The 19,715-nt window shown below is 58.2% G+C and overlaps 1 protein-coding gene across 1 annotated transcript in view; it reads left to right on the plus strand.

Annotated features, from left to right (window-relative positions):
- Positions 1-6,123: 6,123 nt before the first annotated feature.
- MYOM3 (myomesin 3) overlaps positions 6,124-19,715 on the plus strand; it is a 43,874-nt gene continuing 30,282 nt past the window's right edge. Inside the window, exons 1-9 of the mRNA XM_047084316.1 lie at positions 6,124-6,287; positions 7,748-7,828; positions 8,420-8,579; positions 9,328-9,485; positions 13,636-13,731; positions 15,320-15,408; positions 17,389-17,433; positions 17,902-18,042; positions 19,206-19,367. Of these exons, the coding sequence (XP_046940272.1) occupies positions 6,124-6,287; positions 7,748-7,828; positions 8,420-8,579; positions 9,328-9,485; positions 13,636-13,731; positions 15,320-15,408; positions 17,389-17,433; positions 17,902-18,042; positions 19,206-19,367 (1,096 nt within the window). The remainder of the gene's footprint in view (positions 6,288-7,747; positions 7,829-8,419; positions 8,580-9,327; positions 9,486-13,635; positions 13,732-15,319; positions 15,409-17,388; positions 17,434-17,901; positions 18,043-19,205; positions 19,368-19,715) is intronic.

Genomic DNA, 19,715 nt, shown 5'->3' on the forward strand with positions numbered 1-19,715 from the left:
TGGGCGCATTTAAACAACTGTCCTTAATGTTCATACATCCGGGGAACGCAAAAAAAGGGGGAAGATGAGAAGGAAAGGAGACAAGGAAATATGGAGGGGCACTGGCCGCCAGCCAGGTACTTTATCGGGCAATGTATGCATTTTAACCTCGTTTGACTCTTACAATCATTCTGCAGGATAAGTATTGCCCAGAGAGGAGGCCAGGGTTCCTCCATGAGTGAGTGCAGGTACCAGAGGTCGGGATTTAAACCAAGGTTTAGGGGCGCCTGGGGGGCTCAGTCGGTTAAGCGTCTGATTTTGGCTCAGGTCATGATCTCACAGCTTGTGAGTTCGAGCCCCGCATCGGGCTCTGTGCTGACAGCTCGGAGCCTGGAGCCTGTTTCAGATTCTGTGTCTCCCTCTCTCTCTACCCCTCTCCTGCTCATGCTCTGTCTCTCTCTCTCTCTCTCTCTCTCCCTCTCTCTCTCAAAAATAAATAAACATTTTTTTAAATAATAAACAAGCAAACAAACCCAGGTTTATGTAATTCCAAGCCTCACCTCTGCTCAGCCTTGTGACCTGCGGGGTTGGCTGTGTGCACTTCACGGCACATCCGACTCTCCCTGAGGTGACATCCCCGCGAGGGGTGAGGGCATCACTGGGGTGAATGGGAATCCCACACACGGAAGGAGGGTGAGCTCCCACATTCCGACTGCTGTGGAGTTATCAGTGGAGTTCCTGTTTCACAGGCCTCTGTGGGTGCCAGTCACCGTGCTGCCGGCTCCACCTTCCCTACCGGAACCTTCTCAGTCACACTGCAAGGCCAGCATAGTTGACGCCACTGTATAGGTAACAGAACCAGAATGGTTAACTGACTTCCCTAAGGTCCTACAGCCACCTGGTCCACAGGCTGCCTTGGGGGGAAGGGGGTTCCAGGAGCAGTTTAAATGCCTGTCTCGGGCTGGCCTAGAAGCCCACACCGCCCCTGCTCTACGTCCGATTCACTCTCACACCTCACGGAGAATGTATACATGTGGGTCTTGGGAAGGCCGTCTGAGGTTGACTGAGTACAAGATGGAAGAAAGCCACCAAATGTTCTCCCCGCAAAAGATGCTTTTAACACTGCAGCCAGGGAGGAAGGGGGGACACAGGCATACTTAGAAAGGCGTTTTCAATGTTTTTATTTTTGAAGGAGAGAGAGACAGAGCATGAGCAGGGGAGGAGCAGAGAGAGAGGGAGACATAGAATTTTGAAGCAGGCTCCAGGCTCCGAGCTGTCAGCACAGAGCCCGACGCGGGGCTCGAACTCAGACTGCAAGATCATGACCTGAACCAAAGTCGGACGCTTAACCGACTGAGCCACCCAGGCACCCCTAGAAAGGGGTTTTCAAATAGGGCAGGAGATTAACATGGTAGCTAAAAGCTCAGTTGCATTCTCTCTCTCTCTCTCTCTCTCCCCTCTTTCACATGAGTAGTCCCTGAGACGCTAGGAAAAGTGACAGATGTAGTGTTGCTGCCCTCCCCCCCACCCTGCCCTGAGGTCCTGGGAGGAGGCCGGGGTGGGAAACTGTGCTCTCTGGACCGGAGCCGGCACCCACTTCCTCAAACCTGCTTAACCCCCGAGACCTGGCTCGGGTGTACCTTCCCGATTCACCCCCTGCTCTAACTGCCTGTCTCCCCGCCTAGATTAAATTTCCCTCCCATTCCTTCACATCATGGGTGTTGTTCCCTTCTGCCTGGCGAAGGGTGGGTGTGAATGAACGTGGGGGAAAGAACCGAGGTACGGGAGGGGTGTGCCAAAGGCTGGAAAGACGGGTCCTGTCGTGGCCACTCTGGAAGCCTGAGAGACGCGGACGGTGCAGGAAGAGGTAGCTTCCCCCTCCTCTCCCTCCCGGGCCTTGCCCCATCCCCGCTGACCGTGGCTGGGCAGGGCCGGGCCAGTAGCTGCTGGCATGAGAGGCCACATGCCTCCATTCCGGCCAGTGATAACATACAAGCTCAAAACACCCGCTTCAGGTCACATTCCTTCCACTGTCTTCATGACTGGTGTCCAGTCTCACCGTGTCCACTTTTCACAGGGGGATCAGATCGGAGAAGCTGGGGGTCTTCCCCCAGTCGGAGGCACCAGTCGGAGCCCCCAGCAGCCCCACCCCTTATCTGCTTTTCCCGTGACCAGGCCAGAGCTGTTACCTTCTTTCTACCGCACTTAGGGGGTGGGGGCTAGAACTGGGCAGAAGGGATCACGCAGAGGGCAGGAGCTGTGTGCGGAGGCTGGGGTGGGGGTGGGGACAGCTCCACCTGTTGCTGCCGCCTGAGCAGCGCTGGCCTGATGGGACGGCCCCTCCTCTCTGTGCCCCCCCCCCATAGTTCCCATCCATTGTCATCAACTGTCTCAGCACTGCTATATTTAAGGCCCATGCAGGCTCCAGGATCACATTCTTCTTCCAGTCCCCGCTGAGCCCAGGGCAAGAAGGAACCGAGGTCCCTCTCATCCTCTGGAATCTTCTCCCCAGAGACGCCTAAGTGGGCACAGCTGCTTCTGTGAGTTACCTCCAGGGATCAGAGGTGGGGAGGGACGGCTTCAGAAAGTAAGACCCTCAGCTTTCCATTAGCAAGTGAGGTGTGTGTGTGTGTGTGTGTGTGTGTGTGTGTGTGTTGGGAAAGGACCCTGGAGGATTTGGAAAGTACACACGTACTTAGGCAGCACTCCGAGTAAAACTGGGAGGGGATTCTGGAGACCCCTGCCCCCTCTCACTGTCCTGTGTGGCCCTCGGTCCTCTGGCCTGAGCCCTCTGTGATGTGAAGGCTGGAAAAGAGACCGTCGCGGGGGCCCGACAAGTGGAAGGGGCCGGGCGCGCTGGCAGGTCCCGCGAAGCCGGAGCAGCGCTGGCGGAGGCCTGCTTGGCCCACCGGGCGGGCAGGGAAAGGGAGTAAGCCCTCAAGGCCCGAATTTCAGGGCCAGGAGGGCACGCGTCCAGCCTGGGCTCACTGGCAGGAGCCCGAGGCCCAGACCGGGAAGGGGTGGCCCCAGCTACTCAGTGGCAGGGTCAGAATTCTGGACTCGGGAGCTGGTGGAGCACGGCCCACTCAGAGGACCCAGCTTTCTGCCATCAGGTTCCGTGAGTCCCTCAGCCTCTGTGTCCTTCTCTTTCCCTCCTGAGAAAGGGGCAGAGGCCGCATTGCCTGTCAGACGGCCTGGAGGGAAAGCAGACGGGGGCTCGGGAGAAAAGGGGAGGCCGTGCTGCGGGACCAAGAGCCCAGGCCTTGCGCCCCCGGGGGAGGGCGGGGTGGGGGTGGGGGTTCCCTGCGGGCCCACACCCCGCCGACCCCTCCCCGCCAGGCACTCGTGGCGCTGCCCTCCCACTGCTTCTTAATCCCAAGCCTCAGTCAGTGCTTTAAAAAGAACTGATGCCTCATCCACTAAAGCCGGGGGTCTGGTTGCGGGAGGCCCAGGAGGTCAAGGATGAGTGCCAGTCACACACACACACACACACACACGCACACCCCTGCACGGTGCTAATCAGGAACAGAGCATCCGAGGAAGGGAGCCAGCAGCTGACGCCAGGGAACGTTCCTCAGCTGCTAGGGCCAGGGCCACGGTGTCCCAGAAAAGCTGGTGGTGGCGGGGAGGGGGGGGGGGGCGGGGGGGAGGGTGTCCCGCCTCGGGTGGTACCCAGAGCTCTCCTCTGGGGCTGTGAGGAAGGAGGGGCAGAACGAGCAGGGCCAGCCATCCTCTGGGTGCCAGCAGACCCTTTTCCTCAGGAGGGGCCAGATGGGAAGCTGAAGGGGTGACGGTGCCGTGACGTCCTGCTGAGGCCACCTGCAGGAGGCCAAGGAAGTTTCGGTGCGGCCCTTGGTCCTGACTGACATTCTGCAGTAACCCAGACACTGAAAGGGAACGAGCTTTCCAGAACTAGAGGAGTAAAGGTCCACTAAGATCGCCCCTCAGCAGCCTGAGCCCCCCTGACTCCCCATAACCGGCCCCTCAGGCCACGGAGCTCCGATGAGGCCGGCGGCCCATCTCCCAGGTCATGGACCTAGAGAAGTGGTCTCCCAGGCGCCATGTTCCCACCCAGGTCAGAATCCGGCATACACACACATTCCTGCCGGGAGGCCCCCCGGGGAGGCTGGAGCCACGGGTGACTTCAGGCCTAAGCCCGGCAAGGACCCTCCCAGGTCAGTGGCCTGCCCGCCAGAATTCCCACCTGGAGGAGGTAGGGAAGGCACCAGGGATTCCGCCAAGCATCCTAGGGCTTCAGCATCAGAGGGGCCCTCAGAGACCCAGAGACCCGGTGGTGACACCGAGGCCCAGATCTGGGAGAGAACTTGGCGCGAGAATCCAAAGCTAGCTCGCTCATGGGCCTCCTGCTCTCCCTGCCTGCCTCTCCATACCCATGGATTCGCTCCCTGATCCCACAGGTTCCTCCACACCGATATGATCCAACCCTACCGGCCACCACCTGTGGCCCAGACCTGAGCCTCGAGAATGCAAAAGGGGGATCCCTCGGTTGTGATCCCCTTACAAGAAGAAAGGCCGTGCGGCCCCGCTGTGTCCCCTGCCACAGCCAAGGCCTGGCCTTGAGTGGACACGTGACATAGAGGTCAAGAGAGCTCAGAGTTGGGTGCCAGTCATGGCCCCACCACCAGCTGGGTGACCTTGAGCAAGCACTTTCCCTCCTCATCTGTAAAATGGGGTAATGATGCAGGGCGCCTGGGTGGCTCAGTCGGTTGAGCATCAGACTTCGGCTCAGGTCATGATCTCGCGGTTGACGAATTCGAGCCCCACGTGCTGACAGCTCAGAGCCTGGAGCCTGCTTCGGATTCTGTGTCTCCTTCTCTCTCTCTGCCCCACCCCTGCTCACGCTCTGTCTCTCACTGTCTCAAAAATAAATATAAACGTTAAAAAAGTTATTTTAAAAAATGGGGTGACAATGGGACAGCACACAGTAAACACTCACTGTGTCACTTTTTTTTGCTTAATGTTTATTTATTCTGAGAGCGAGAGAGAGAGAGAGAGAGAGGGAGGGAGTGCGCACGGGCAAGCAGAGGAAGGGCAGAGAGAGAGGGAGAAAAAGAATCCCAAACAGGCTCTGCACTGTCAGCGCAGAACTTGACCTGGGCTTGATCTCACGAACCAAGAGATCGTGACCTGAGCCGAGATCAAGAGTTGGAGGCTTAACCCACTGAGCCACCCAGGCGCCTCTCACTGTTATTACTTTTAATTCACTTATAATCTTGTTGAAGAGTCAAGATGTATAAATAGGAAGTCATTAAATAGGAGGAGGAGGCATCTTTGAATCAGAGCTAAACTGGAGTGGAGATAGAAAAGCCTAACAAGGATTAGAGTAGGGAAAATTCTAGGTGGCCTATAGTTTTTAGCAGGGATTCTTAGAAAACTAATGCTGATGTCTAACATTTACATGGGAATCACTACGCTCCAAGCACTCATCCAACCTTGACAACCACCCCGGGAGGCCAGTCGACCCATTTTCCAGATGAGAAAACCACGTCACACAGTCTCACCCAAGGGGACACACTTGGAAACTGGCACGAGAAGCGGGACCGCGCCCCAGAGTTTCCGCGCTCGACCAATGTGCCAATGGAAGCATTTTCCACTTGGGCTGTGAAGCCTGAGTGGGGCTAGGAAGGCCAGGAGGAAGAGGTTTCTCCAAGAGAGGCCAGGCCGCCAGTGCAGGCAAAGTGGGGCTGAGCGGGCACAGGTAGGAAGAGTGAGGACATCTGCCCATCTTGAGTCATAGCGCAGCCCTCAGACATCACGGTGTCCGATCGCTCATCACCTGAGAAACTGAGGCCCAGAGAAGGGAGGGCTTGGCGCAGGTCACGGGAGAGACTAAGGCTGGGCTGCAGCTAGAAGCCAGGGGCTGCTCGCGACGCGGGGCTGCACTCGCTCAGCTGCACGTGGGACGTTAGGCAGGCTCAGGGTGCGAAGCCTGCTGCTGTCCCGTTAGCCAGGTCCCTGCCCCGCCCCGGCCTCCACGCCCCGCTCTGCCCACTGGAGCATGAACGCCCACCCCACAAACCACCCCCCACAGGGATGCTGGGACGACCACATGGGGAAGGGACGGGCGGATGCCTGGTGGTGTGACCGCGCACCTTGGCTCCACAGGTTGTTGCTCTCGCAGCCATGACTCTGCCCCACAGCCCCGGAAATGTGGGGGAGCCCCGGCCCCCCCAGGCCGTGGAGGTCGTCCACCGGCTGGAGCACCGCCAGGAGGAGGCGCACAAGGAGGAGCGGCAGCACCACCTACACATGGGTTCCTCAGTGCGGAGGAGAACCTTCCGCACCAGGTGGGATCATCAGGGACCCCACCCCAGCCATTGCCCTACCCGCTAGGGGTCCCCAGTCTGGGGGGGGGGCACAGCCCTGCTTTATGCAGATCCCAGTCTGAGGGGGGAGGTACAGCCCCTGCTTTATGGAGATCCCAGTCTGAGGGGAGAGGCACAGCCCTGCTTTGGGGAGATGCCAGTCTGAGGGGGGAGGCACAGCCCTGCTTTATGGAGATGCCAGTCTGAGGGGGGAGGCACAGCCCTGCTTTATGGAGATGCCAGTCTGAGGGGGGAGGTACAGCCCTGCTTTATGGAGATGCCAGTCTGAGGGGGGAGGCACAGCCCTGCTTTATGGAGATGCCAGTCTGAGGGGGGAGGCACAGCCCTGCCTTTTGGAGGTCCCCGTCTGAGGGGGGAGGCACAGCCCTGCTTTGGGGAGATGCCAGTCTGAGGGGGGAGGCACAGCCCTGCTTTGGGGAGATGCCAGTCTGAGGGGGGAGGCACAGCCCTGCTTTGGGGAGATGCCAGTCTGAGGGGGGAGGCACAGCCCTGCTTTATGGAGATGCCAGTCTGAGGGGGGAGGCACAGCCCTGCTTTATGGAGATGCCAGTCTGAGGGGGGAGGTACAGCCCTGCCTTTTGGAGGTCCCAGTCTGAGGGGGGAGGCACAGCCCTGCTTTATGGAGATGCCAGTCTGAGGGGGGAGGCACAGCCCTGCTTTGGGGAGATGCCAGTCTGAGGGGGGAGGCACAGCCCTGCTTTGGGGAGATGCCAGTCTGAGGGGGGAGGCACAGCCCTGCTTTATGGAGATGCCAGTCTGAGGGGGGAGGCACAGCCCTGCTTTATGGAGATGCCAGTCTGAGGGGGGAGGTACAGCCCTGCCTTTTGGAGGTCCCAGTCTGAGGGGGGAGGCACAGCCCTGCTTTATGGAGATGCCAGTCTGAGGGGGGAGGCACAGCCCTGCTTTGGGGAGATGCCAGTCTGAGGGGGGAGGCACAGCCCTGCTTTGGGGAGATGCCAGTCTGAGGGGGGAGGCACAGCCCTGCTTTATGGAGATGCCAGTCTGAGGGGGGAGGCACAGCCCTGCCTTTTGGAGGTCCCCGTCTGAGGGGGGAGGCACAGCCCTGTTTTATGGCGATGCCAGTCTGAGGGGGGAGGCACAGCCCTGCTTTATGGAGATGCCAGTCTGAGGGGGGAGGTACAGCCCTGCTTTATGGAGATGCCAGTCTGAGGGGGGAGGCACAGCCCTGCTTTATGGAGATGCCAGTCTGAGGGGGGAGGCACAGCCCTGCCTTTTGGAGGTCCCAGTCTGAGGGGGGAGGCACAGCCCTGCTTTGTAGAGATCAGCTAGTGGGGAGGCACAGCCATGCCTGCTAGTGTACTGAGACAGGGGTAGGTAGATGCAGCTCTAATCTCAGGGATGCCCCAGCCAGATCCCCAGGCAATCCTGCAGGCGCCATTAACTCCCCTTTCCCACGACAGCGAGGAAGAGTTTCAGTTCACCGCCGCAGACTACGCCCTGGCAGCAGCCCTGGCTCTGACAGCCTCCTCAGAGACATCTTGGTAAGTCAGGTGACCTTTGCGGCGAACACTGGGCTGAGAATGGGCCATCCTGGCCAGTCCCCTGCCTCCACTACACTGCCACACTGGACTTAAAGAATCTGCCCAAAGTTCCACGTCTAGCGCAAGAGCTCAGACCACACTCCGGATGGGTCCACAGGCAGTAGTGAGGGACCATCCCCAGTGGAGAGGGTGGGGGCCCCCACTTCACCACGAGGCTTCACCTGAGAGCAGCGGGAGGCTGTCCTGGGCCAGAAGGCCTGGGTCCTGGTACTGGCCGAGTCACCAAGTCTCAGGTCCCTGCTCTGTAAAATAGGGGGACTATTCCTGCCCACTTGGTCGTCGTGAAGACAAAAGGAACAAAAATTTGTGAAAGAGCCTTGTAAACGGTATCCGTAGTACTTATTATGCACCTACTGTAAGCAGGGCCCATTTCAGGTATTTTGGGGGCAAGAGAGGATTAAAAGCCGCTCTTGTCCTCAAGAAGCTTAAAGAGCAGCTGGTGATGCCGGGTGTGGGGGAGGATGGGTGGCCCTGGCTGGGGTGCCCCCACGAACCCCGGGCCCTCGGCCCCTGATGGCCTCTGCCACACAGGGAGGCCCAGCTGAGGCGCCAGATCTCTGCGGTGGAGCTGGAGGAGCGAGGGCAGAAGCGGGTGGGCTTCGGCAATGACTGGGAGAGGACGGAGATCGCCTTCCTTCGGACCCAGTGGCTGCTGCGCCAGAGACGCGACCGAAAGGCACTGAGACGACGGGTGAGGAGTCCTGGGACCTGCACCCCATCACGGGCCGCCCACCTCATCTACCCCCTTCTCCAGAGGCAGCTGAACATTCAGGAAAGAGTCCAGGCCCTGGTCTTGGACCCAGTTTGAATCCCGGCGTCCCAGCCCTCCAGCTGTGTGACCCTGGGCAAGCAACTTCCCCTCGCTGAGCCTCGGTTTTCTCATCCGTGAAACGGATGTTATGTGGTGTATCAACTCTCGGGGTGGGGGTGGCCATTGAACAAGACTAAGCTTGTCCAGTGACCTTGCCAGTGCCGAGAACACAGAGGAGCCTCAGGACACACTATTCCTGACAAACATCAGGGAGCTGAAGCCACTCTCCGTGCCCCCTCCCCAGGGCAAGAGAGCCACAGCTAATACATACATGGGCTTTCTCCGTGCCCATGTTTTTTCACGTATTAGCTCATTTCATCCTCACTACAACCCCACAGAAAGGTGGGGGGGATATTGTTATCATCCCCATTTTACAGATGAGTAAACTGAGGACTTGCCTATGGTCTCACAGGTAGGAAGTGGCAGAATCTGGCCTTGACCCCAGGCCAGCTGTTCCAAGGCCCCTGCCCTCTGTGCCACCTTGCCTCTCAGCTGCCTGTGCCTGAGGGGCTCCAGTCCATGTGGGTGTGACTCCAGAGCCTGAGTGTCAGGGGGAAAGGTGACAGCAAAGATGGGGGAGATGTGATCCCCTGGCTCATGGGAGTCACAGATCCCTTCCCGCCTCCAGACGGAGGAGAAGGTCCGGGAGGCCAAGGAGCTGAGAGAGCTGTGTTCCGGCCGGGGGCCCTGGTTCTGGATCCCTCTGCGCTCCCATGCCGTCTGGGAGCACACCACAGTTCTGCTGACCTGCACTGTCCAGGCCTCGCCTCCACCCCAGGTCACCTGGTAAGCCACCGGGGCAGGAGAGAAGGGGTCCTCACCCTGCCCCCGTGCTCCGAGCCTCCAGGGCTAAACGAGCGAGCGTGAGTTCTTTACAGCCCAGCACCTCTCTCCCAGGAGCGAACTTCCTCCCCCAGAACTTCTTGCTGCCTGAGAAGAACCCAGCCCCACAGACCCTGAGCTCTGCCCACCCCCCAGAGAGCAGCAGCTGCTGGGAGGCTCAGGCCGAGTTATTCTTAGCCTCCTCCCAGCCAGCCTGGGGCAGGAAGACTGGGCCACCGGGGAGCCAGCACTTGTAAAAATATGATTCTGGTGGCATGAGAAGGCAGCTGCTCTGAGCTGGGCGTCTCGGGGGTAGGAGGATGATGGCAGGGGGCAGAGGAGCAGGAGGGGAGGCGGGGAGGGCAGCCCCCCCCCCCACCCCAGGAGCTCAGACCTGGAGTGAGAGCCCTGTGTCCAGACCCAGCTCTCTCTACTAACTCAGTGGGTGGTCTCGGTCACACCACAACCTCTCTGGTCCTGCTTCAGTTTCCTGTTCTGTAAAATGGGTTGAAGGCCTCCTGCCCAGCCTGCATGTGGTGAGGATCTAATGCCACAGCTGCGTGGAAGCCCTCAGAACTTCAAAGGTGCTGGGAAAGCAGAAGATGCCCTTCCTGGGACTGTAACCATAGCAGAGCTACAGTCTAGGCCTTGCTGGCAGAGGGAGGGGCGGGGAGGTGGGAGGTGTCCTCGGACTGGGCGTGGTGGAGGTGGAGGTGGGCGTGGTGGAGGCGGAGGTGGGCGTGGCGGAGGCGGAAGTGGGCGTGGCAGCTTGGGGGCCCTCAGTCCTAACCGGAGGGATCATTCACGCAGCTGAGCCACTGTTTACTGAGCTCCCCCTGGGTCTTTCGGCAGGGAGTCAGACATTCTAGGGGAGAAGGAAAGGATTTCAACAAATAGTTACCAGGAGCATAATCTGCCCCAGGCCCGAACCACACACAGTCTTCCCTCAAAGAACTTTCAGCCCAGAAGAGAAATGTCAACTCAGAGAGAAGTGCATTCATGGGTGTAATTTGAAATAAGAGTAAAGATAAAGGTGATGAAGTGGCTGCCTCCCCCCATTCCCCCTCCTCCTGAGGATCCGGGAAGTCTTCTCAGAGGAGGCAACACATAAGCCAGATCTTGAGGGTGAATACACCGTGGTCTAGTAGGAGAGAGGGGATAAGCACACAAATGACAGGGATCACAAAGGAAACAGCAACATCTTATACTTGAACCCATTTTTACTGACCCAGCACTTTCTTCTCGTTTGAGCCCTGTGGCCACCCATGGCTCAGAGAGGTAATGTGACTTGTCTACTCCTAAGGTCACACAGCCAGTTTAAGTCAGAATTCAAACTCAGATCTCCTCCCAGACTCCTCCCAGCCGGCTTACAGAGTAGGAAAGTCATCCTTGCAATTGTTATTTTCCGTTGAAGCACAAATAATTCCTCGGAAGTCAGAGAAATGGAAAGCCCTTGGGCCAGGACCAATCAAGAAAGGCATTAAGGGAGTTGGCATCGGGGCTGGTCATGGCCAGATGACATTCATTCAAAAAAGTGTGCCAGGGGCTAGAATTCGTGTTGAGTGCTGGATTTCTGTGGGGACCGAGGCAGTCCCTGCCTGTAAGTGGCTGGTCAGGTAGGAGGACGGCTCCCGCCAGCTGGCCTGGGCTAAGGGGGGGGGGCGGGGTTCAGTGCCTCAGCTGTCCTGCCTGGCAGCCAAGCCCTGCCCTGCCCTGGCACTTAGGCCCATATCTAAGGCATTCCGTGGGAGCTTCTCAGGAAAGGGACTCATTTCCACCCCTGCCAGCAATGTTGCCACAACAGGGAGCTGAGCGTGGTAAGTGCTGGAAGCAAGGCCAGGCCCACCTCCAGCAGGAGGGACTCGGGTGGCCCCTGGTGCTCCTGGTTTGGGGGGTCTGGTTTTTCATCATCGATCACTTTGGGCAGGGCCACTCACTGTCCTGGGACTGGCCTCCGGGGCTCTGTCCGGGCCCCGGCAGACACCCAGCCCCCAGCTCAAGAGGAAGATCCTGGCACACCGGGTTGGTCAGGCAAGTACATTCATTCAGCAATCATTGAGCACTTCCTGAATGCAGGGGCACCAGCAGGACAAGTTAGGCAAAGCCCAGTCTAGCCATGTTAACTCTGCAGACACGGGCCCTGGCCATGATTCTATCTGATACCAGACTCCGTCTCCCAGGCCAAGCAAGCAGCCTTAAAAAGTAAAATCCAATACCAAAATATGCGAAGAAAGAACATTTAGAGAAAGAATAAAAATCTCGCTCTTTTATGAGGGCCTCTCTGAGCCAGGCTCCGGGCTGGGCGCCTGGCCTCTGTTGTCTCACTTAATACTGTTTTATGACTGGCTGCCATTTACAGTGAGATCTGCACAGCCCATGCCTTCGAGGGCCTGTCGTTCAGGCAGGAGCCCAGAGCCCAGAGAGGGCAAGATGAGCGCTGAGGTCTCTGGCTGTCCAGGCCTTGCCCAGAGCTGCAGCTGCTGCTTTTTTTTTTTTTTTTTTCTGGGAAAGATGGAAGCTGGCCGGGCCGAGGTGTCTGGAAAGTTCCTGATAGGTGGGGGTGGGCGAACCTGACTTTGGTCCCCAGGCTTAGAAGAGGTGGAAAAAGATTGGGTACCGAGATTAGGCACTGGCTCTCCCCAAAGGAAACTTAGTTGGGCTCCTTTCAGAAGAGGGTGCAGCCCAGGGGCTGTGTGATGGGGTGTGGGTGTGGCACTGTTTGGTTGCCATGGGCACAAACAGGGTGCGGGGGTAGCCAGGTCCCAGGAAGGCGTCGGACTGTGGCCGGGGCGCCCTCTCTCGGCTTCAGCCTGCTCTTCAAGCTCAACCACCACGGGGGCTGACTGTCCATGCAGCAGCCTCTTGACCCAGAGACCCAGAGAGGGAGACTGACTTGCCCAAGGTCACACAGCCAGCTGTGTCAAGAACCCAGGCCTCCCAGCCTTCGCAGACTTTCACGTGCCAGCCCTGACCCCTTAGGCCTCCAAACCCCTGCAACGGGCTGTGGACAGAGGCGAGGCCACCTCACAGTCCAGTGCCCACAGCAGGGAGAACAAGACACCAGAGTCCACAGAAAACATAGGGCCGTGTCCAGGGTGCAGTGGGCTGGGGCAATCCGCTGGGCCACCCTTGGCAGTCACGTGGGGAGTTGAAAGACTACTTCTGGCCTGGGCCCCACCCCAGAAATTCTGACTCCAGAGTGATCTGAGATGCAGCCTGGGCATGGAGATTTTTTTTTAACGGCTGACATAAGATAAGAAGTTTATTTTTCTTTCACCTGCGATCCTGATGTAGACAGGGTGGGGCGGCCATGGCGACTTTGCTCACAGATCCCTCAGGGACTCCGGCAGCCCCAGTCTTTCCCGGTGCAAGATGCCGGCCACCTGGGCCACGTTCTTGGCGTAGGACGGAGGGGAAAATGACAGAAAAGGGGACAAAGCGTCATCGATAGCAGCCTTGTGACACTTGTACTTCCTTTACAGGACTTAGTCACATGGCCACACCTAGTAGAAAGAGAGGGTAGGAAATATGTCACACACTGGGTGGCCCAGTGATGAATCCTGTTCCTTTAGAATAAGGGGGAACGGCTATTGGAGACCAATGAGCAGCTCCTGATACGAATTCCCAAAGCCTTGTGTTCAGAAACTGGGCATGGAGATTTTCAAAGCTCTCTCCGGTGATTATAATGACCGCCAAGTACAGAATTGCCATCCTGAGAGGTTGATGAGGGAGGCAGAAATGGGGGCACTTTCCTTGGCAACGCCCTCAGAGAGGAGGAAAAAGCTGGGCCCAGGTCCCCGGGGGTACCTCTTGTAGGGGAAGGGGCAGCTACCCCTAATTACAGGTTCCCTCTTCTCTGCTTCCCAGGAGTATCTACAGTACCCAGGGCCCAGGAGAAAAGCTTTACATATCTTCTCCCGTTTGAGGGTCAGTGCTCTCATTACTCCCATTTCACAGATGAGGACAACTGAGGTTCCGTGCAGTGAAAGTGCTGCCTCGGGTCACATAAGCAAGTAAAGAGCACAAAGCTGAGGTTAGAATCCAGGTCTGAGAGGCTCCAGATCCTTCCCGCTCAGAGCCACCCAGCCTGCCACAGACCACCGTGTCTCCACAGGTACAAAAACGACATGCGAATCGATCCCCGCCTCTTCCCCGCCGGAAAGTACCGAATCACCAACAACTATGGGCTGCTGACCCTGGAGATCAGGAGGTGAGACTGTGAGCTCTAGAGAGACCCATGACCCCCAGACCCCACCAGCACCGAAGCCAGAGCAGGATTTCTGAGTCGGCCTCACCTTCGGAAGAACCTGGGGTGCTTATGAGAACACTGATTCGCGGGAGGGACCCTCCTCTTGCCTCCCAGGAGGCAGATTAAGGACGTCTTAATCTGGAGTGGGGCCTGGGGATTGGTATTTGGCAGACAGTCCCGCGTGATTCTGATGCCTGTAATACACGAGAAGTAACGTGGAGTCAGGGGCCAGCCGGAAGGGCTGAGTGATGAGCTAGGAATGCTGGGGGCGCTCCTCGCTGGAGGAGGGAAATCACACGTCCCCGCACGCACGCACGTGCACGCGCACGCACGAGTACAAGAGGAAGCAGTTAGGTGGGCCGGTCAGGAGCTGGTGAGCCGTAAGCATGGTTTTAAAGGGAGACGCAGCGTGCATGGTGGGAGGCCGTTGGGGGATTTGAGCACGGTCCTCCCCAGAGCAGGCGCTACAGTGCTCACACGAGCTGCCCCGTGGTGGCCTCCGGTGCTGAGCCCTGCGCTAGGTTTGTGCGCATACGATTGATCATGCCCACCGCTGTTCTTGCAGGGAGGCATTGTTATGTCCATGTTACGGGACAGGAAACCCAGGCTCCAAGGGTCAGGGGTCTTGCACGGCTCGTGCAGGGCAGGGCCCGGGTTGGAGGCCGTTCTCTCCACCTGGGTTCTTTCCAGTACGCCAGTCCCTCACGACAGGACATCGATCCTACCCTGCAGAAGCAAAGTGGGGATGCGTGGACGTACATGTCTGACCACTCAGTGCCACAAAGGGACGTGCCCCGGGGGCTGTACAGTCAGGGAAGGCATGCAGGGCTGGGGTTGCCTGGAGGGGCAGGTGGGACTGGTTCCAGAAGCAAGAGGGATTCCTGCCCCGTGCAGCCAGGGTAAGAGCGGGGACACCCAGGAGCCCTCGGCTTGCTTATGGGACCAGATGTGCCACGTTCTACCGGTGACTCTGTCACCACGTGGCTCTGGAATGGAGCCAGCCCAAGCGCCGCTGGGAACCAGACAGGGTTGGCCTGACTGGTGATGAGACCCAGGCCTGAGATTGAGAACACCTGGGCATCTGGCCCAGTTGTGGCACCGACTGGCAGTATGCCCTGGGCAAGTCCGTGCCCTGCTGCTGCTCCAGGATTCTGATTTGGAGGTGTTGACAGGGCAGGAGACTATGCCTTGTAAGAGAGCTTGTCACCTTGAAGCTGGGTTGAATTCTGGGTGCTATGTGACTCTGGGCAAGTCACTTAACCTCTCTGATCTTACACAGTCAGTAATAACAATCATATTTTCACCTGAGGTGGACTAGGCTGGTGTTATGTCCCTAGTTTTTCAGAGAAGGACATTGAGACATGCCAAAGGGCAGTGGCTAGCCCAAAGGCACATAGCTTTTCAGAGGTGGGGCCTGAACTAAAGCCTAAAGTCTCCCCCTGCGAGGGCTTCGTGTTAATCCCCGCCTTTCCTACCCATACATGGGGACTTGAGTTTCCGGTGGAGCCCAGCAATCTTGGGGCGGGGGGGTGTCTTCTCTCCTTTTCAGATGCACCATTGAGGACGCAGCCACCTACACAGTGAAGGTGAAGAATGCATACGGCCAGGCCTCCTCCTTTGCCAAGGTCCTCGTCCGAAGTAAGTATTCCCATTCCAACCGGCCAGGCTGGCGCACAGCAAACCCGGGATGAGCAGACGAGGACATGTGTCTGTGGTCAGATTGAGGAAGGGCCCTTGACACGGGGGTCACCTGGGATCAGGTGACCTGGGCAGCCACAGAGACTCGCTTCCCTGGGGCCTTCGGAGCAAGTGAGAGTCGCCTCCCTCAGACTGCACAGTGTCCAAAGAGCGTGCTCATCTTGTTAGGTGGGACTCGGGTCCGGATCTAACTCAGGACCCCTGGAAGAGTGGCCTGGCCCTGCCAGCTCTCCTGAGGGGTCCTCAGGGGGAAAGGCTGAGCCCTACCAACTCCCCTCTTGACCTCACTGCCCCATCTGGGTGCTGGTGCATATTTCCCAGTTGTGCAGTTCCCAATTGGTGTGATTCCCAATCCTGGAGGTTCCCCCGGGGGCGTCTGAGATGACAGCGTAAAGCAGGGGAGACACTCAGGAGTCAGCCAGACCCGCGTCCATATGCTGGCTCTGCCACTGACTGGCTGAGTGAGCCTGGGCCACCTCACTCCACTTCTCTGAGCCGCCGGGCCTGTAAGGGGGACGCCTTCTACCTGGCTCAGGTGCTTAGGCTGATTAAATGCGACGGTATAGGTAAAGCTTGGCGTGTAGGAGGCTTTGGGAAGGGATAACTCTGTGTCCCCCACCCCATGACCAGGGCAGCATGTACCCAGGAAGCCACAGCTCTGGGCCCAGGAGAATGCTGCCTTGCCTTCAGGGCCCTGAGAGAGAGGCTGCATGTGTGAGCATGTGCGTGCACACACATACGCACACACACACACACTCCCTGGTCAGTAGACAGGCTGGAGTCCAGTCCCCCTCCCTGCCTCTCACCAGACCTTGTTAAACTGTCCTTCACAGCCCTCTCCACCCCTCTGCCCTGTTCCCCAAATAGATCTTGGGTGGCAATTGTCCCCTCTGCCAGTCTGGCTGGCTGCGGAATCTGAGCTGTCCTTATAGGCTGTGCCTAGAGTCAAGCCAAGGTCAGGCATCAGGGCCCTGCCTCCCTCTGTCCACCCATCCTTCCCATCGCTTCTTGCAGACCCCCAACCCTCCCTCCCTCAAGGCCAGCAACCCTAGGATCCACTCAGCTTCTTGGCCCCCAGACTACAGCCAGACACCTACTAGGAGCACCTGTTCACGGTCATTCCCACCCCCTTCCCGGCTGTCGTCTCCATAGCAACTGATAGAAGACCCTGGGTTGGGGGGTAGGAGCTCTGGGTTCTAATCCTGAGTCTGTCGCTGACTTTGTGTGACTTTGGGCAGCCTCCTGACCCTCTCCAGGACTCACTCAGGAAGGGCCTTACCAGGGACCAGTCGCCTCATGGCGTCAGGCTTCCGGGGTACTTGCGGGGTGATTACACCTCAGTTTCCTCATCTGTATGAGGGGATGATAACGGCATCAACAGACAGGGTGTCGTGAGGATGTAATGAGTTAATATGTGGCACGTGAGACACCCCACGTGAACAAGAGCTGTTACTCTCCTCTGGTGGTCTGTGTCACATCACCTTGGACTTCACCCTTGAGCCCCCACATGGCTCTCTGAGCACTGTCCTTCCCCTGCGGACTGTCCCCAACTGCACCAGAAATCCCAGTCCGACCAGACTTGGCTTCGATGAATACTGTGTGATCCTGGCAGTGGGTTTGGGCAGAGGATGAAAAAGCCACCATTTATTGGGCACCAGCTATGTGTCAGGCTCTGGCTGAGGGCTTGGTTCATGTGAACTCACTTATTCAGAACCCCAGGACCACCAGCTAGGAACCACTGTCTGCCTTTTACCAAGAAAGGAATAGAGGCCCATATAGAGGCCCAGGGGTGAAGGAACTTCCAGCAGCCAAAGATGGACCCACCAGGAGGACTCAAACCCACACCCAAACCCACACCTCTAATCTAGTAGGAATGTGAGGTCTGAACCTTCTCAAACTCCATTTGCCTTGGACTTTCAGCCTACGTGGGGAAGGATGCTGGCTTCGATTCGGAGATCTTTAAAAGTAAGGAGGCTCAGGGCGGGACGGCCTTCGGGGAGGGGAGGGGGGTCTGGGCTCCTCGTCAGACCTTCCAAAGCCCCCTTTAGACAATTAGCCACCCATTGCCCACAAAGGCATGTCATTGCATATGAGCTGTTCATACTTGCACACTGACTTGGTGGGGGGGGGGGAAGGGGGGCGTTGTCCCCAGGTGCTGCCCCCAGCTGCCGAGCTGTCCAGCGGCCAAAGCTGAGTGAGAAAGGCAAAGCCAAACAGACAAATGGACATGACTCTGGCTAGTTACTATTTTACTTCATCTGATCCCACCTAGAGAAATCTCTGCCCCACCTCCACCACCCTCCAGGACCGGGCCTCTCTTTCCTCGTTAAGACCCCCTCGGAGACTGTGAATCCTGACCCAGAGGAGTGGGATGTCCCGGGCTAGGCGGGTGGCCTCAGAAGGCTGCTGACCTCACTTCTGTTCCCACCCCAGGACTGATGTTTGGCCCCAGCGTGGAATTCACATCGGTGCTGAAGCCGGTCTTTGCCCGAGAGAAGGAACCCTTCTCCCTGTCCTGCTTATTTTCGGATGATGTGTTAGATGCTGAGCAGAACATCCAGTGGTACCGAGACGGTGAGGACGCCGTCCTGGTCTCCAGCCTTCAGAGGCAGCGGTGGAAGCCAGAGAGGGGCTAGAGCCGTGGCTCCACCCCAACGCTGGTCCCTGGGTCAGGGGAGAGAGGAATTGAGCTACGCCCCTGCCCAAGTACACGCTGAGTAATGAGTGCTGAAGAGGGAGAAGAAAGCAGGAGCAGAGGGCAGGTGGATTCAGATCCGGTCACCCTACAGAGGGTCAGCAAGCACCTGTGGGTGCCAGGCCCCGTGCTGGGTGCCAGGGCAGGAATGGGCAGATGTGCCTGAATTCAAGGGACTCTTCATGTAGGAGGAGGGAGGAAGCTGAAACACAGTCATAGCCACTCCCGTTGACAGCCAGGGAGGAGAAGGATGGCAGGACCTCCTTCCCCACCTGTGACCAGGCCTGCAGCCACAGGTCAAGGAGAACAGCCCCCAGCAAGCCCCCCTAGGGAGACTGCACCTGCTGATGGCAGGGGGTCGGAAGGGTGGGGAAGCCACAGGAAGCCCTGAGAAACAGTTGCGATAAGGCTGAGATGTCTTCCCAAACCTGTATATCTTCTAGAACGGAGGTCCTGACAGGAGGGAGGCATGGAGAGCAGGATGGCCCTACAGTGTGGCCTCGGGGCCAGACGCCCTCCCTGAGCCCCAGAGTGCCTTCGCTGAAGCCCCATCCCTCTCATTACGGTCACACAACTGAGTCCCCGCTCCCTTCACTGACCCTACTCCCCTCAGCGAGTCCTCTGCCCTCCTCACGAACACCCTGGCTCCCTCAATGAGCCTCCAGCTCCCACCCACTGAGCCCCCAACACACACAATGAGCCCCCAGCTGCCCCGCAGAGACACCGGCCTCACAAAGGGCCCCGTCTCTCCTGTTCCTGTTTCCTCACAGCACCTCCAACGCCTCACTGAGCCGCCGACCGCTTCCCTAAACTCCCATTCCCACTGGCCCCTTCCCTGGACCCTGCCCTGCTCCCAAGACAGAGGAGAGTTCAGGGCTAGCTTGGCAGAGCCCTGGAGGCCACCACCCCTCCCCAAGTCCCCAGCCAAGCCACAGGCTACAGCCACTCCAGCCACATCACCCATGCCTCTGCCTAAACCCCCAGACCACCTAACGGTTCCCAGATGAGGCCAGAGCTCACACTGGACCCCTCCCCTCCTCAGGGAGACTACTGAGACCCTCGGGTCGCCGACAGATCCTCTACGCAGACCGCCAGGCATTCCTGAAGGTGTCCTGTGCCTACAAGGAGGATGAAGGGCTCTATACCGTCCAGGTGCCTTCGCCCTTCGGGCCCCAGGATCAGAGCGCCTATGTGTTTGTGAGAGGTGAGAGGGGCTTGGCGGGTAGGAAGCGTAGCTGGAGCCCAGAGACCAAATTGGCTGTGGGACCTTAGGTGAGTTTTGCACCCTCTTGGGGTCTCAGTTTCCCTGTTGTAAGTAGGGGTGTTGAGTGAGAGTCTCTAAGAATCCCTGTTACATCCTGTGACCCTAGGACACAGCTGAGTCTCAGACTCAGTGGGAGCTGTGGAGGGAGGGCTGAGCATGGGCTAGAATGACTCTAGCGCCTGGTGAGTTCTGCCTCTTGGTCTTCGATCTGGTTTCAGATCCTGGCTTTGCCGCTTCACTAGCTGGGTAGCCTTGGGCAAATCACTTTATCTCTCTGAGGCTCAGTTT

Source organism: Lynx rufus, unplaced genomic scaffold (genome assembly GCF_022079265.1).
Source record: "Lynx rufus isolate CCGP_SWC_20201006 ecotype Redwood Valley unplaced genomic scaffold, mLynRuf1.p SCAF_2, whole genome shotgun sequence".
Classification (NCBI taxonomy): domain Eukaryota; kingdom Metazoa; phylum Chordata; class Mammalia; order Carnivora; family Felidae; genus Lynx; species Lynx rufus.